We start from the raw sequence: 17,667 nt of genomic DNA on the forward strand, positions 1-17,667 counted from the left end.
CACAGCCATTCATCATCAGCAATCAGTCAGTCAAAGATGATGTCTGATGTGATCAATGAGTTTGAGGTGAACGCAGGTATCCATTTGAGAAAAAAAAAATCATTCTCCATGGGCAAGGTCTGGAACAAGTTCAGAAGAATGAGTTCGTTCAAAGGTCCATCGAGCGAGGAAGAGTTGATAATCAGCCTGCCGTCATCACCGCGCCAAGTCGACCCAACCCCATTCACCGGAGACATCAACATCAAGTCGCTGCTGAGTAGTTCTGCATGTCCAATGTCACCACCAAGGGATTCCCCATTGGTGACCTCTCCCGAGCTCTACAGCACATCCAAGACTCAATCAAGACGTGAGAGGAGCAATACCATCAGCCACTCACACTCCTCATCCTCTGTTTCCGGATCTGGTAGTGTTGAGACTCGTGGGGCAAGGTCACCAACACTCAGCCAAACAACGTCATTGGTGCCGCCACCGGCCAAGCTCAAAGAGACATATGATGGTCAACATCTATACGACAACCAAGTATCAAACTCCAAGAAGAATCGTGAGAGGACACTCGAGAGCTTTGTCGTGCCGGCTTCCAACTCCAATCACAAGGCTTAGAAGTCTGGATCATCAGCCGACCTTAACAACAACAACAACAACAGCAGCAAGAAGTCCAAGAAGTCATCATCATCCTCAAATGGAATGGATGACTCTTTCAGAATCGATGGCAACAACTTGGGAACGATACTCACACAGAGTCTTTGTAACAATCCAAGCGAGTTCATCAAAGGTCTCATGGCAGATACCAACCCTAGATCACATGTTGGCATCCAGTTTACTTGTGAGGAAGGTGTTCCAAAGATCAAGTCCGCCAACATCGAGTCCCTCCTCAGTCCTAACTCACGAACGAGGCAACAGTATGTGTTTGATTGATCATTATGGAATAGTTCCAATCATCTAAACCCACTCTCCTCATCAATCAATCCATTAGTCTTCGATCTTGAGATACTATTCTTGGACACATACCTACTATTCACAAATGTGGATATTGTTATCCATCACTTATTCAACAGGTTCAAGAACAATGGATCACTAGTGAGACAGAAGGTGTTAAGATTCACTCAACATTGGGTAGACAGGAATTGGTCAGACTTTGACTTCCAAGACAGTTTCACATTGATGGATGTCAAGCCACTAGTATGTCCCTTCATACATGACATATCGTTTACATCTTTCTACATTATTGATTGATTGAGTTGGTAATTCATTCATTCATTCATTCACTTGACTTCAATCTTGGAACTATTCCAATCAATCAATCAATCAATCACTAACCATTCTCAAACAATCACAATAGGAAATTGCAAGACAGTTAACAATCATAGATCATAGATTGTTGATGAATATATCGAGGGAGGACTTGTTGAGATGTGCTGGTCTGAGGTATAATAGAGATGAAGGTAGACCAGTATCCATTACCCAAATAACAGAGAGATTCAATAATGTTAGTCGATGGGTATCCACCAAGGTTGTCACATGCCAGCCATCAGAAAGGATTGACATAATATTCAAGTTTATCAACATTGCCCTAGTATGTATATATACGATCAACTTGATCACTCGAGTTACACCTACTAACATCACTCATTGTACAATACAACATTAATAGAACTGTTGGGTACTAAAGATCTTTAGTGGTACGATGGCCATTGTGTCTGGATTGAAGTGTGGCGCACTCAATAGGTATACCTCGGCTTGGGAACATGTAAATAGTTCAAAGCTTGGAAAGAGATTGGAAGAATTGGTGCCTCTTGCAACCTATCCAAACAAATTGCGAAAGATCATTGATAAAGTTGATCAACCTGCCGTTCCAAACTTGCACGCCTACTTGAATCATTTGGCCATCATCACGGAAGGCAACGCATCAACAATCAACGACTATCAGATCAATCTGGCGCGATACGAGATGATTGGTAGGATATTCAACAAATTGAATCAGTTCAAATCCTGCTCCTATGTGTTGGTGCCATTGGGAGTGTTCCAAGACAGTCTGGAGAGCCTGCCACTGTTGTCTGACAACGAGCTGTATGAGGCTGCCAAGTTAGAGACCTGTCAAGAAAATGAAAGGTCTTTGTTGGCATCGATGACGTCACAGCCACAACATCAACAACAGTACTTCCTTAAAAAAGGAAAGAAGTAAGTGAGCGAGTGAACCAGTCAAGTGAATGTGCGAGCCAAAGATATTAGCTTCCGAAGCTGCGGGGATAAATAAACTTTCAAACTCAAAGTAATGAAATTGATAAAGTGAATAACCAAGTTCAATGGACTTCATATATATTAATATAATCATTCATTCATTTATTAACGGAAAGTAATAATAATAATACAAATAATAATAATATTTATAATATTAATAATAGTAATAATAATAATGGATGTTATATCAAATGATAAACCAATTATTATGACTGACCTTGGATCAGGTTCAATCAAGATTGGATTAACAAATGAGAATGAAAAACCTAATATCATTCCAAGTATTTATGGTAGATCTAGATTCCAACAACAAAGAGGTGACTACAGTTATACCTATGGTTCAGAAGCAATGTCCAAGAGAGGAGTCTTAGTATTATCTAAATTAATGGATAATGGTCAGATCAATAATTTTGATCACTTTGTACAGCTTCTCAATTATACCTCCCAGACCACCAAGATTAATTTCACCGAGCATCCAATGATAATCACTGAGGCACCCAAAAACCCTAGGGATCATACTGAGCAGTTGGTCGAGGTACTGTTCAACCAAGTTGGCTCCTCTTCCATTATTATTTCCTCCCCTGCCACGCTCTCCTCATACTCTTATTTTGGAAAGAGTGGTGTCATTCTTGATTGTGGAGAATCAATTACAACCGCCACTCCTATTATCAATGGCCAAGTCTTTACAGGAGCCATCAAGCGTATGGATCTCGGTGGCCGTCACGTGGACAATCACTTTGCCGATATATTAAGAGAGGATGGCCTAATTTTCAGCTCAACATCGGAGATGGAAATCGTTAGAGAGATCAAAGAACATGTGTCACATGTCCAGCTGGATCCCTTGTCACCCACCAACTACCATCGTTCATATGAGCTTCCAGACGGCAATGTGATTAATATTGGCAATCAAACATACCGTTGTGCCGAGACCTTGTTCAACTCTAATCTTCCACACGAATATGGTATTCAACAATTGGTTGATCAGTCGATCAAGGAGTGCATTGAGATCTCAAAGTTGTTCCCTGAAGACGGAGATATCCCCCCTTTGGATATTCTTCTTGTAGGAGGATCAACTAAGATGCCTGGTTTGGAAAAAAGACTTGCTAAAGAATTGACAAAGTTGAAGACTCCCTTCAGAAATGTCATAGGTGCCAATGACAGGTCTAACTATACATGGCTTCAAGGTGCTACTATTGCACCTCATTTGGAGAGCATGAACCTAACTTGGATGACTAGGTCGGAGTATGAAGAAGATGGTCCATCCAGGATTCACACACACAAACCTTGAGAACTCAGAGATGCAAGTTTCCCTGAATTCATGCTTTTCATTCAAAAAATCTGATCAGGTCCACTCAAGTCTTCTTCAATCATCATTCAAATCATACAAATAATAATAAATGAATAATAATAATAATAATATAAGAGTTAATATATTTTTATTTGGCAAGACTAAAGGTGGAAAGTCAACTTTATGTAATGTTCTCAGTGGCACAGAAGACTATGAGGAGGGCAACCTATCAAAGAGTACAACGACGAATCATCAACTTGGAAAGAACTATAATGTTGATGAACTTGAACTCTTTCTAATGGATACTATTGGCTTTGGTGACACTGGAATCGACCCTAAAGAGTTGATCAAGAAGACTGCTGCCGCCATACTCGATTTCAATGGAGGCATCAACGTCTTTATCTTTGTATACGAGTCGTGCTTTGGCAAAGTGGAGCGCGACGCATTAGACATGCTCAAGGATACTCTGTTCGCCGATCAAGCGATCATCAATCACATATTGATCGTTCGGACAAAGTTTGAAGACTTTGATGATCCTTCAGCTTGTGATGCCGACATTGCGGCCCTGAATGGGATTGAACACTTTGCGCCCTATCATCAATGCCCTGTTGCACATGTAGATAATCGTACATACAAAATAGACCCGGGCGGCGCGGCCAGGGCACAATCAAGGGTGATCATACTCAATCACATCAGACAGAGGTTCATTCATTCATCCTACAATCCCAATCTCGATCAACTGATGCACCGCGTGGATAGTTGGAAGACAGTGGAGGAGCGACTGGAAGATCAACGACAGGAGACACTCAGATTGGAGATGGAAGTCAGACTGCGAGAGGAAGAAGCAAACATGAGACTGGAACAACAAAGATTGGAGGCATTGGTCAGAGAGAAGGAAGAGCGCCAGAGACAATTGGAGGATATCAAGAGAAACCTCGGTCAATATATCAAGAGCAGTGTCGCTTTGGAGTCGACCAAGGCTCATGTGGATCAGCTGCAAGATAAGATCGTCAAGGAGATTGCGGACCTAGGTGGCAACCCTTTTCTCCGCGCCGTCTTCAAGAATCTGGATCAGAAGAAGGTCTAAGATTGATTGATTGAACAACAATGGGCATCCACCAAGGTTGTCACGGGTCAGCCATCCGAAAGGATTGACCTCATAAACAAGTTTATCAACATTGCCCTAGTAGGTATATGATCAACATGATAACTCAACTTGAGTGAGTCCTACATCGACTAAACTAACATCATCAAATGTACATTGATTGAACTGTAGGTATCAATGCGTCACAAGCACAACAACATCAACCGTACCTTCTAAAAGGAAGGAAATGAGTTTATTAATTACAAACTTGAACAGATTAGGATCTGGCTTTGAGACAGACTTGGAACTGGTTTGGAGTTATCACCAGTCCGAACAACTCCTCATCATTGACAGGTTGGCCATCGATAGAGTTCACTTTGAATCTGTTTACAATGTTGGCACAGCCTACGAACATCTCATCGAGGGCAAGTATCTGTCCAACACAATTCCGAGGACCACAACTGAATGATTGCAAGTAATCATTGTGGTTTACGTCCTCAACCAGGAATCTCTCAGGTCTGAATTCATCAGGGTTGGTCCAATGATCAGAGTTGTGATGGAGTGCACGTTGGTTAATCATCACCATGGCACCCTTGGGAATGTAGTACTTGTCGGCAATAATAATTGACTCCTTTGCTTGACGAGGTAGGCCAAGTGGGAGCACTGGCATTATCCTCATCACCTCCTTGATCACAGCATTAGTGTAGGGACATTTGGAACGATGGGCCACAGTAGCTCGGTTGCCCAGACCAACAACACTCTCTAGTTCACCGGCCATCTTCTCCTGGATCTCTGGATAGTTGATCATAAACATCAACAACAACTCCAATGTTGAAGCACTGGTCTCACTCCCAGCAACAATAAAGTCATTACCAACCATGACGACTGAATCCTTGTCCTGTCCCTTTGAGTCAATGATCAAGTGGTCCAACAAGTCCCTTGGGCTGAGATTCATTGTTGGTGATTTGTTAGTGAGCTAGACCGAGAAGAAATGTTAAATATGTATTGATCAAACATACTAATTCTCATCAAGGGTTTCCAAATGTTCGTTGTAGATCTCCTGGGCAATTTGGAATACTTTATCAATCTCTGAACTGAAGAGTTTGAAATAGAGTGCACGAAGTGGTCTCAAGAAATTGATGCAGTCACCCAATTTAAATATATTTTTTTGTTTGTTTTAATTTAAAATAATTAATATATATATATATGTGTGAAGATATTTATCTTCCAGGAGCTAATTTACACAAATTATTACGTTTACTCTCTCTTGAATATTATTGAATAGGTGCCATCTCAATGTATTCGGTTATGAACATCAACGGGTAGACATCTATATCATATTATAAAGTTAGATCGTAAATCAAGTGAGTGACTCAATTCATACAAATTACTCGAATACCACCTTGCCACTCCTACATTCAGAGCCACTCCCATCATCAATCAATTGCGCACGCTATACTCAATCTCGGACCAAGCCTACACTCACGGACATACTCGCATCATCCGACATTGTACATCACTCATCAACTCAATCCAGGACAACAACAAGATGTAAGTTCATATTTGATTAATATATTGATTGGATGGTGTCCTAACCAACAAAAACATTCATAGACTACCTGGACAAGGACAACCTGACACTCCAATGCACATTGCCAATTATGAGTCATGCGAGACAGCATTGCACCGAGTGTTTGGTGATACCAAGTTGATGTCAATCATTATGCATTGTGTTGAAGTCATCCATCAAACATTAGGATTCAGCTCAAAGTCAATCAAAGGACGACAATTACTTAATCAACATTGTTTGGCTGATTATATCAAGTATGGTGCTGTGGAATGGTTCCACGCCAGCTTCTCCTCATCACACATGGTCAACATTTTCAATAACAATCTATTGTTTGAGGCCATGCTCCATCCAAATCTCATAATCTTGGACACCTTGTTGGCACACCCAAGAATGACTTTGAACAAGGGTGATAAAGTTGAACTCAATCAGTTTATCAACTCACTCAGTATGTCATTCCACACCTTTCCAAAATGGGAGCAATTATTGGAGAGGTACCTATCAATCGCCGGACCAGCAGCAGAGGATGGATACATCATAGATCATACCTGCTTGGTTCATAGCAATGCCCATCCCACATTTGTTCGCAAGCTCAAACAGCTTGGTGTTACATTCTCATCCGATCAATTGAATGTTAAGGAGGTCGATGTGCAATGGCTGGACAAGCCATGGGCCCCGGAGATGATGATACTTCTGGTCAAGGGATTGCTGTTGGATCTTCAAGATGCTCCATCACTCATTCGCAAGGCAATCAAGAGATGTGGAACAACATTGACACCATTGATCAAATATTCTTTATTCGATGTAAATGGATTGGATTGGCTCATTCCATTTTGGAATGATCATCGATATGGATCCAAGTTGTTGTCAGCAGCATGCGTTCGCCATCATCAGAGATACTGGATGCTGTGTTGGATTGCATTAAACTTGACGCAATGCCCACTCACAAACTTATCCATCTATTTAAAAAGGCATCGAATAAGTGCAACAACATCACATTAATGGCAAAAATTTATGATCTAATCAACATCAAGTCATCCAAAGATCTCGAACCATTCTCTCCATTGTCCACACTGTCTGATGCTTTGTCCGGAGGACACATAGAAGCAGTCAACTACATACTCGACCTCCCAGCCCAACACCCAGACAGTGTGGACAAGAATGTTTACATCATCAATGACATCCATCACAACATCATATCATTGGCATTGATTGAGAGATTGCTTGCGCACACCAATTTCAAATGCTCTTTCCACGATGTCCTTGGAAAGGCGATCCGAGCACAGAACAAAGAGGTCGTGGATATGTTGGTAAGGGTCGCGGCCCCCCGTCGCAGCATCATAAGATTTGATCTAGTGTTGGCATTTCAGGAGGCATTGGATGTTGGAGATGTTGACTCTGCCTGTATGATAGGACATGATTGTGCGATCACGTTATTATAGCGCCAATTCAAAGGCACTCTTTTAACAAATCAAGAGAATATTGTTCAAAGATAACATACTCAAGTTTGCCAGATTGTTCATTGAAACACAAAGTGATCGAGTTCGGGCACTGACCATGGCCTCAGAATTATCTTTGGATCATATCAAGTTGGTGATGGAGCATCACAATCCGCGACTCAATGACTTAATGATGCTAGTCACAAACTGCATCAAACGAGAGGACATTGAGTCGATCCAGTATCTTGTCCAATACGCCTTGGGTATAGGATACAGACCATATTCAACAATCCCATATGAGATATTATCTGTATCAGTTGTCCGATTCATACTAGATCAACAGTATCTCAATGTAAACATTCTTGACGATCCGCATGGTGTTGACCTAGCATATATACGTGGCGACAGGAGTAACAACAGACTAAATCAACTTGGAAGAATTGTTGATAGGGCCTGCGAACATGGAAATCTGGATACAATTCGTTTGGTTCACAATCGATGTATCGCGAGTGAGTAACTCCTGAAACATCTTCCATCATATGGTTCCATCTATGAGGCTGCCAAACTCAATCACTATCAAGTCCTTCACTATCTATTTGAATGTGATGGTGATAATGGTGTTTCGAGTCTATTTCAACGTGCATATGTCACTCCATCAAACATCATCCGCACTATCAAACATGTTCCTCAAGGTGCATCCATCCGCGGATGTCTAAACATATTGGCAATGTGTGATCGTGTTATGTCCACTATGACTACACCATCAAGCGGTGATTTAATAAATACTAGCAACATTCATTCCATTCCAGAGTCAATCCAGTCCATTTCATCAAATGAAGTTTCAAAAGTTTGATTGTGGAAAGTGATTGAGAAGGCGAGCCTGGAAAGTGTTGATGAATGATCAATCTTCAATACAATCAATGTCCAAACATTGTAAATTATATATATAACAATGAATACATACATATCCAATCATAAAGATAAAGTTATCCATAATGTATTTAAAAATAACAAGTTAGGTCGAATGATCATTGATCATGTGACATCCATTCATCAGAGATGGATGGCCCTTGACAGATATCTAAACACAAAGAGGGGCACACAACAACAACAACAACAACTACAAGGAGAATCAATAATATCAGTGATCAAAGGTAGTAAACTACTAGATGATGGCTCTCTCATTGAAATGCTAAAGTACCGAGCCACTCAATGGTTCATCGAGGCATTCGACAGTGTATCGACATCATACCCACTCAATGATATACTACTGAGCAAGGCTGCTCATTATCACAATGTACAAGTATTCCAACATCTTGGTAAACATACAAGTATGACTTTGCCAGAGTCCAAGGACGACCTGGTCGTCGACATACTTAAATGTTTGAGTGACACCATGCTCGAGTCCTACTTGGCTATGACAGCACACCACCCTCTACCTGGATATGCAGGTAGCCACCTCGCCCCTGTCCTTGGCAGCGGCAACATACCTCTGATCCGTCTCCTACTCAGACATGTAGATAGGAGCAACTTGAACCACTCCTCGCTGCCAGACCTTGATCGAGGGCTCAATGTGGACATTATCAAGGTGTTTCTCGAGGAGCTTGGACCTAAGACCCTCAAGCTGGATGGCTTCAAAATGCTGGGCAATATCTTGATCAACTCAATTAAGTTCAACATGATCGAATCTGCTCAATACTTGATTGATCACCACCCAATACAAGATACAAGTGTATGGTGGCAGAAGAATGTTGGACTCTTGGAACACTGTGCCGTGTATGGCAATGTGGACATCTTCAAGATGCTGTGTGACTCAAAGGGTGGCTTCACCTATCTCTACCAAGCTCAACTAGATTGGTTGATATTCGTTGGAGAGGCCAATGGAAGGACTAAGTTCATCAGCTACATACGATCATTGATGGCGGCTGCAACTGATGGAGACACCCAAAACAAGCCGATGGAACAGCCTAATACATCAATAGCCAACTCGTCTGCATCGAAGGAATTGGTACCACTACCACGACTTCGTGTCACCCTCATGGACAAACTGGCCGCCATCAACAAAGCAATAGTCAATGATGAGGTGAGCCGTGTCACATATCTCATTGAGCAATATGATGTTGCTATTGGTCTCCTCCCGGAAACTTGTGGCGTCATGTCGTTGGACATGATCCAACTGATCACAGCTCAATGGAAGCCACTACTGATGGTCGAGACCTACACCCTTGTCAACATGATCAACGCAATGGGTGCCTTAAACAATCACATCACTGTAGATCTGGTCTCCCAACTGATCAGCAACTGCTGCTTCACCAAACCAAGTTACATGGATGATGCATTGGAGGCGGCGGCACGTGTCTCGAGTCGATTGATGAGACGCATCTCTGACTCATTCTTTACGCGGTACACATCAAGATGTCTAGTCAAAGCGATGGAAGCACTCTGTATCGATACAATGGCATACATTTTCACCATGCTAAATCAGGATCTCCTCGAATTCCCAGATGAATCCAAGGACAACGACGTTGTCTACAAGGCTGTACTCAAGCTCATATCCACTGGACCATTGGACACGATTGCCCTAACACTTCACAACATGCCATCATTGATGAAGCATCCTGCTAAACTATGCTTGGCAGCAGTTACAAACACATTGGATGTGTTTGAGTATTTGTTGGACAAGTGTACACCAACATTGAATCATGGTCATCTTCAAGAGATACTCCACGAAGCATTGATCAAAGACCGACAACATGTAATGGATATATTATATGAGCGTCACAGCGACAAGAATGGAACAATCCTACAACTCAATCCCAATGTGTATACATTGAAGATGGCTGCCTACTGCAATGCCCATCATTCATTACAATATCATTTTGGTACACCAATATTCTATCAAATGTCCAAGGAATACCGACTTGGAGTTATTCACACGGTGATGGATGTTGCATATGCCAATGGACACACCTCCATCATCAGACATTGTTCGTCACTCGTACAATCAATCAAAGTTCAGAATAAGAAGAGGTAAATAATGTCATTCATGAATGAATCAATCAATGAAAGAATAGATATTAATCAATCAATCAATCAATCAATCAATCAATCATATAGAAAACATCCAGATCCAGACAATGAAGAGCCCTCAGTTGCGCTCCCCACAGCACCAACTGATGCGCCCATGGACACAGCATTCCATAAAGTGTTCAGGGATAAACGTCTGTGCAGGATCATCACAGGTTTGGTTGGATCGATACATGATACACTTGGCATACCTACAAATGTACGCATAAAGGGATTTGAACTATACTCCAAAGATTCATTGATCACCTATCTCAACTATGGCATCACTGAATCATTCATCAAGTCGTTCTCCTCGGTTGCCAACTATCCTCTCAACAACTTGTTGTTGTTTGAGTCTATTTGTGTGTGTGATACACGCTCGCTGGCCCTCCTCCAATCATACCCACAAATGACCCTGGACTTCCCATCGTGGAGAGACAATGATCGAGACAGTCTACAACTTCTCAAATACTTGTTCTCACATCTGTCCTCATGCACCAAGCCAGGTTGGTTGCAAATGCTCGAGGAATATCTGGAGTACACATGTGTCCCATCGGGATATGCCATATCCAATGCTCTATTTGCCACGATCCAACATCCTGTATTCCTTCGAGAGCTCCTCCGTCTAGGTTTCAAGTTCGAGCTCCAAGACTCATTGCCACGGTCACATATAGCCTCGTGGATTGCCAAACCATACGCTACTGATATGATCACAATACTTGTGGAGAACTACGCTTTGACTAATGACCAGAGGTACCAACTACTTGAATCGGCATTGGAAAACAATGCACAACTGTCCACTGTCCTTCAAATAATAAGTGGTCCAAACTTCAATCTGTTGTCAACACAACATAGACCGAGGAGTGGGACGGATCGTCGATTCACCACTCCATTGCTTTGGTGTTGCAATCATCGAGGAGGCAGTGGTATGGAGTCATTGGAGGCAATAATATCCCTCACACCACCACAGGACATCCGAGTAGTTGAAGCATCATTGTCTGCCGCATCATTAGGACTCACTGCTCAATATGTCAGGCTGTGTGAGATCAACGCCAAAGGTAGACAACGTTTCAATCCATTGGAACACCTCCCCAAGGCATTGGAGAATGGTCATCTGGATATTGTCAATCATATTCTTCCCTATGAACAGACTTTGGAGTACCACAGGGCCATCGTGATCAATGACATTCATCACTCGATACTCTCAGTCGAGTTGTTGAGTCGACTGCTCTCATTCCCACAGTTGAGGATACAGTGCGGCCTTGCCAAAGTGATGGGCAGTGCCATTATATCTGGGAACAAAGCCGTCATTGATATTCTGGAGCAAGCTGGGAGCAGCATCAAAGTGGACTACAACCATGCTTTGAGTGTGGCCGCCATTGTTGGAGACATTGATACGGCCAAGATGATACTGTACAAGCATCCCGATAAATGTTCAATGTTAAAGATGGATAGCCATACTTTGCAATGGTCAAAGGTGTATCCGGAAGTTGGACAATTACTTTGTGATGCCAATATCCTAATCTCTTCCAATGACACCTTCGATATTATACGATCATTTGGCGAGGCTGGCAGCAGGATGACAGAATCCCTGGCGATCAACCTGGTCAATAGAGGATTGGCAAACAATCATTTTGATAGGGGGTCCTTTGCCCTTCTTCTGAAGATGGCTGCATCCAAATCATTGGTGCTCCTCAAGAGGTTGCTCTTTCATCTGGTGGCCAGCCAAGACTTCTTCCCAGGCATTTACCTTGACACCGCAGCCTTAAGGATGGCTGTGACTGCCTGTGCCAGCCGTGGTTGCACTGAAGGAATGGAGCGTCTAATCCAGCTGGCGATTGAACAAGATCCTTCAACTCGTGTCGCCGACATCCTGCCTGCGCCTGGTATGATTGAGGATGTCGTAGTCCTCACCTACCTCTTGGACAAGGAACACATCAACATGGAAGAGGAAGATGGAGCATCGTACGCACGGCTAACAGTGGACAAAGCATGTGTCAATGGAGATGTTGGCATTGTCAGACTGATACTCCAGCGGTGCACCTCGAAGGAGCGTCTGCAAAAGTATTTGCCAACAATAGTCAGCATTGGCAAAGCATCTTATCAGAATCGACACCAAATGATCCAATATCTCTTTGTTGATGAGGTTGTCGAGGCTGATGGATGCGCCAGCCGCTGGCCAGCGCCGTTCAACTATGTTGGAATGGAACCAATACACCTGGTTCGCATGCTCAAGGAGGTTAGACACGAGGCTTGTGAACGTGGTCACATGAAGATCATCAGACTTTGCGATGACATGATCAAGAAGCAATGCAAACTCGATTCATCAATCGTGATGACCAAGGCAAGTAAAAGTTGAGTTGATTGATTGATTATTTGTTTGTTTGATTGATGCGAATGAATGAAAGAATGAATAAAGATGAGGTGTCGCAAATGCCAAAGAATGAAAAAACGAAGACGACAAGTCTTTGGTTCATTCATTCTTTATCTCTTTAGATACTTACAGATAGATAGATAGTTATTAGAGGTTAGATAGTATTATATATTAATCATTCATAATAAATAATGAATAGGATATTGGAAGCATTGGGACTTGATGAGAAGCCAAAGACATTTGGTGGTAGACTGTTGCGAGGTGTACAGATTGTATCAATACCGTTGTTCTTTATTGTATTAGCCATTCGACCATTGGTATGTTTAATCATTACTACCACTCAAGAATAAATGGATGACTAATATAAATGGTAATCATTACTTTAAATGGTTATCACTACCATATTTAGGCAGAGGAAAGGAATCAACGAGTGAGAGAGGATAGAGAGAAGTTGGAGGAGATCAAACGAACACAGAGAGGTAAGAACATTGAATACATATGAGAGAGAGATAACAATCATACTCATTAATAACAACATTAGCCAACGAAGTAAAGGAATTGATGTACAGGGAGAACCCTCAACTGAAGCAAATGTTTGATGATCTGAAGAACAAGGACAAGATATAGGCTTGACCAACAACGACTTAAGAAGACGACCCGTTTACACACTGGCCGCCTTCACTGAACAGCTCTCTCCCTTTGCCCATAACACCATTCAACGACTTATGGTGGATTGATGGATGGATACACTTTAAACAGCTTTACAACAACGGTTGACGACTGACCACCGGTCAATCAAGAATGTCGGCTCTGAGAATGATAGAGAAGACGGAGTGAACGTGTCCCGTCCCTTGACTGGTATCTAATTGTTTCGAAGCATCCCAATAATAGGGTTGCGGAGTGAAAGACGCGCGTCCATCTCACCTGAACGGTTCGGCATTGGACAACACGCCCGCCCATCCATTCATTGTCAATCCACATAATTAAACTATCTGATCATTGCATTTACAATTTAGTAATAAGTCGGTTGGTGATGGCCATCAAACTACGACATAATTGTAAACTGAAATGATATGACGATCTTTCGGGCTGGCGGGCCATCCAGAATCCAAACAAAGGTCGTCATTGCAGGGCTTCGCTTTCGCTTCGCAATCCAACTACAAGACCACGCACGAATCGCCCGATCCATCCATCCAGGTAACCATCAATGGGGACCTACCTGTAGATCACAATTTAAAAGAGGACCACGTAACACACGCATAAGCTTCTCTCTCTCGCGCGTTCAAGTCAATCATACATGTACACACACACTAACACAGTTACCACATTAACCACACAATTCCTTATTCGAACATTTCAGTTGAAATTTATTAATTTCTTTTGATTTATATTATAATTATAAATATCTGAGTGGGAGGGGGAGATGCCATCGTGAGAAACAAACCAGGGATCATTCATGACCCCCATTTTTGCAAAGCCTCAACTATCTACACTCTTGCTCCCACCCATCACATCAATCACACACTCACACACTATCTCATTCCATTCACTCTCACATTCGCACGAAGGACGCACAAGGCAAAGCGTACACGCACGGGAACAACAACCTAACTCAAACATTAACGTGCTGTTATCTATCTTTATCTTTATCCTTTACAAAATAATAATATAATATATAATATATATTTACAGATAATCAATCATACTTTACTTTACTTTACTTTACTTTATTATTACTTGGAAGTGAACGAGTGATATTCAACAAAGTCAATTAACAATTATAATCAATAATCAAAATATTAGCGAGGAGAGTGAGATAGAGATAGAGATAGAGAGAGAGATGGAGCGACTGGAGGTCATACAGCAGACTTCTCCATTTGAGGAGAAGGTCACAATGAATGGAATACCAAAGAATATACGTGTAGTTATAAAGAACAGTCCTTTTAATGTGCAGTTAAAGTTGAAGAAACATGATGTCGACTTGAATAACGTGGCCTTTGAGGCAACGTTGCTATATGACAATGATGAAGAGCCGCTCGAGGAGAAGGAGGTCGACTTTGTAAAGAACAAACCAGTGGAATACAAGGCCACACCCAACGACACGGGCGACACGGTCACGTGCGAGGTGCGCATCAAGGTGCTGACGTCACAACACGAGGACATGTTCTTCCGCGTCAAGATCGCGGGCCACGAGCCCGTGTCCAAGCAGATCATCCCCAATCTCTTTGCGATCACTCATCCCATCAAGGTCATCTCCAAGCCCGAGCAGCTCAAGAAGAAGCAGCCGCAGAAGAAACGCTCGTGGAACGACATCCTGCTGGACTCGGTCGCCAAGATTCAGATGCAGCAGTCCGAGCAGCAGCGTCTCATCGAGAAGCTCATCGACCACAACTTCAAACAGACGATGGTGGCCCACTCCATGCTGTCCACCAACGGCGGCATGTCCGCCACCAACTTCCCAGCACTCACACTCAACGGCCACACTACCAGCACATCGACCACCACCACAACCACACTGACAGCGCCCAATGGCAACAACCTGACGCTGCAACAAAAGATGGAGTTTGAGGATGCTTTCAAGCAGATGATGTCCGCCTACATACACCTGGATCCTCGCCAGCGCGCCGAAAAGGTCAGACGAGTCTTTAGGAATGCCTCCTCGCGCGACTCTGAGACGCTGTCCGAGCTGCTAGATCTCTTCATCACAGAGGGCGTCGGCGGCCCACTCGGCAGCATGGCCCCTTTGCCGCTGAGTCCGAACCCTCCCTCGTCCGGCATGCCCATCGGCACGCAACCCCAGATCATGGTCGGAACGCCTCCCGGTAGCAACCCCTTTGGAGGACATTCCACCTTGATGGTTAACGATCGCAACCAAGGCGAACCATATCCCCTCTTCACATCATTACCAACTTCATTCGACGAGTATACATCCTTCAACAATGGCACAGACTTTATCCCCTTCTAGTAATGGCGCGTGTATATATAGTATACTCTGCCAGGTCAGACAACAGTCCATCCAACCCCCAGCCAGCCAGCTAGCCAGCCAACCTTCCATACTCTTCAAACGTTCAAACATATATAGACACCCGACCATCCACTCTTCCCGCCCATTCAATGGAGGTGGCACCAACGCACAACCGATCATTCACCAACGCACAACACCTACTCTCCACCTCACTCACCTGGTCCAGCCCTGTCGCCGGCTCGAACAGTCGTCCTTGCTTGCTCTCTATTGCAGCAGCTGAGACGGCGCTGTTTCCATCCATCACACACGTGTTGCTGGGGGAGTTGGAAATGGATACCCATCCGCACCGCCCCGCGGGTGGGCCAATGCCAGCAGCCTGCTGCCACTTAGGTTAAGTGTCCGCGTCGTCGCTGCTAGTTTGAGTTGGAGTTGATCGACCAATCCTCTCCTTCTTCAACACAGCTTGATGCGCGTGCCACATGGCAGCCAGCTGTTCCGCCAAACATCAACCAACCGTCCCATGTACATTAAGTGCAGATTAAAGGATTACCTTCCCTCGTCATGTTGTAAATACATCCTCTTCCCTCTCTCGTGCACGAGAGATGACTAGTATATTGTCCTCTTCTTCAGTCGGTCTGGTAGTAGTTTATTGAGTTGGCCTGTCGCGACTAGCCTAGGCTAGTTCGTTACTTCTGAGTGGCAGGGTTGACAGTTGTTGGAGTGACCTGCGCGCATATCTTCCATTGTGATGGGATGCTGGACAGACATCTCTCAAAGACGTAGATGTCCTTGAAGTCAACGTCCTTTGCCTCTGTTATAATGTTGCCTGTCCTGTTGTCSGGACAATGACATGGACTGCTTGCCAGAGAACGATAGACATATCTGAGCAAAGAACTCTGTTTGATCGCCAGTGGCTGTTGTCTTGATCTGACCAGCTCTTGCCCAAATTACCTGTGGCTTGTCGAGCTCGGCGCTCCACAATGCCTTGATATGCTTTGGTTGCATCTTGAATTGAGCTGAGAGGATCTGATTGATCAAGTGGGGGAGTTAGTGAGTGTGAGTGATTGGAATGGTTCCAGTCATTGACTGTTTGATTGATTGATGTCTTACAGAGTGGAAGTAGACTGTTGTGATCTCTTTATCAATGTTACCGCTGAGGATCGATTGGTTCAATGTTTTGAACATGTCCTTGGCTTGATTAACGAACCTGAATGAATGAATGAATGATTGAGCGAAAGGAGGAGGAGATCAGCAAGAGTACTTGATGCGACTGGACCTGAATGATGATTGCCTCGAGGCATCAAACAACAACAACACTTACTCCTTGGAGACGAACTTCTCGCCAGTGAGCTTCTTGAGCTTGGACTTGATGAGAGTGTAGGAGGCGTAGGTTCTGTAGAGATAACGTATTTGGATCCACCATTGTGCTGGCTTGGTAAGCGACTTTATGAAGCCGAGTGGCATGGTGTTTTCCATGATCTGACCAGGTGATTGAACAAAGATATTGGGCTTTACTCGCTTGCCTATCGATTGTCTCATTGATACCATGTTGGCAACTTGTGTAGTAAGTCCTATTATAAGTTCATTATTGCTGTTATATCTTGTTATTCTATTATTATTATTGTTGTTATTGTTGTTGTTATTGT

The 17,667-nt window shown here is 43.2% G+C and overlaps 9 protein-coding genes across 9 annotated transcripts; 7 read left to right on the forward strand and 2 right to left on the reverse strand.

Moving 5' to 3' along the window:
* Window positions 1–39: 39 nt before the first annotated feature.
* Window positions 40–600, forward strand: SAMD00019534_076350 (hypothetical protein; the record flags this gene model as incomplete). Its single annotated transcript, XM_012897332.1, has 1 exon — window positions 40–600. One exon carries the CDS (start codon window positions 40–42, stop codon window positions 598–600), a length of 561 nt encoding a protein of 186 aa, XP_012752786.1.
* An 84-nt stretch (window positions 601–684) lies between these two features.
* Window positions 685–2,182, forward strand: SAMD00019534_076360 (hypothetical protein; the record flags this gene model as incomplete). Its single annotated transcript, XM_012897333.1, has 4 exons — window positions 685–899; window positions 1,056–1,179; window positions 1,340–1,573; window positions 1,652–2,182. 4 exons carry the CDS (start codon window positions 685–687, stop codon window positions 2,180–2,182), a joined length of 1,104 nt encoding a protein of 367 aa, XP_012752787.1.
* Window positions 2,183–2,941: 759 nt separating this feature from the next.
* Window positions 2,942–4,613, forward strand: SAMD00019534_076370 (hypothetical protein; the record flags this gene model as incomplete). The annotated part of the gene is made up of 2 exons (XM_012897334.1): window positions 2,942–3,480; window positions 3,662–4,613. 2 exons carry the CDS (start codon window positions 2,942–2,944, stop codon window positions 4,611–4,613), a joined length of 1,491 nt encoding a protein of 496 aa, XP_012752788.1.
* Window positions 4,614–4,887: 274 nt separating this feature from the next.
* Window positions 4,888–5,565, reverse strand: SAMD00019534_076380 (hypothetical protein; the record flags this gene model as incomplete). The annotated part of the gene is made up of 1 exon (XM_012897335.1): window positions 4,888–5,565. The coding sequence occupies one exon, from the start codon at window positions 5,563–5,565 to the stop codon at window positions 4,888–4,890; it is 678 nt and encodes a 225-aa protein (XP_012752789.1).
* Window positions 5,566–6,255: 690 nt separating this feature from the next.
* On the forward strand, window positions 6,256–7,619 carry SAMD00019534_076390 (hypothetical protein; the record flags this gene model as incomplete). Its single annotated transcript, XM_012897336.1, has 2 exons — window positions 6,256–6,981; window positions 7,149–7,619. 2 exons carry the CDS (start codon window positions 6,256–6,258, stop codon window positions 7,617–7,619), a joined length of 1,197 nt encoding a protein of 398 aa, XP_012752790.1.
* Window positions 7,620–8,679: 1,060 nt separating this feature from the next.
* On the forward strand, window positions 8,680–13,041 carry SAMD00019534_076400 (hypothetical protein; the record flags this gene model as incomplete). The annotated part of the gene is made up of 2 exons (XM_012897337.1): window positions 8,680–10,646; window positions 10,734–13,041. 2 exons carry the CDS (start codon window positions 8,680–8,682, stop codon window positions 13,039–13,041), a joined length of 4,275 nt encoding a protein of 1,424 aa, XP_012752791.1.
* Window positions 13,042–13,247: 206 nt separating this feature from the next.
* On the forward strand, window positions 13,248–13,683 carry SAMD00019534_076410 (hypothetical protein; the record flags this gene model as incomplete). The annotated part of the gene is made up of 3 exons (XM_012897338.1): window positions 13,248–13,373; window positions 13,466–13,535; window positions 13,598–13,683. The coding sequence occupies 3 exons, from the start codon at window positions 13,248–13,250 to the stop codon at window positions 13,681–13,683; spliced, it is 282 nt and encodes a 93-aa protein (XP_012752792.1).
* A 1,213-nt stretch (window positions 13,684–14,896) lies between these two features.
* On the forward strand, window positions 14,897–16,021 carry SAMD00019534_076420 (hypothetical protein; the record flags this gene model as incomplete). Its single annotated transcript, XM_012897339.1, has 1 exon — window positions 14,897–16,021. One exon carries the CDS (start codon window positions 14,897–14,899, stop codon window positions 16,019–16,021), a length of 1,125 nt encoding a protein of 374 aa, XP_012752793.1.
* A 686-nt stretch (window positions 16,022–16,707) lies between these two features.
* SAMD00019534_076430 (hypothetical protein) lies at window positions 16,708–17,560 on the reverse strand (the record flags this gene model as incomplete). Its single annotated transcript, XM_012897340.1, has 4 exons — window positions 16,708–16,830; window positions 16,973–17,047; window positions 17,132–17,228; window positions 17,343–17,560. 4 exons carry the CDS (start codon window positions 17,558–17,560, stop codon window positions 16,708–16,710), a joined length of 513 nt encoding a protein of 170 aa, XP_012752794.1.
* Between the last annotated feature and the right edge of the window lie 107 nt (window positions 17,561–17,667).

The sequence above is a fragment of the Acytostelium subglobosum genome (assembly GCF_000787575.1).
Source record: "Acytostelium subglobosum LB1 DNA, scaffold: scaffold15, whole genome shotgun sequence".
Lineage (NCBI taxonomy): Eukaryota > Evosea > Eumycetozoa > Acytosteliales > Acytosteliaceae > Acytostelium > Acytostelium subglobosum.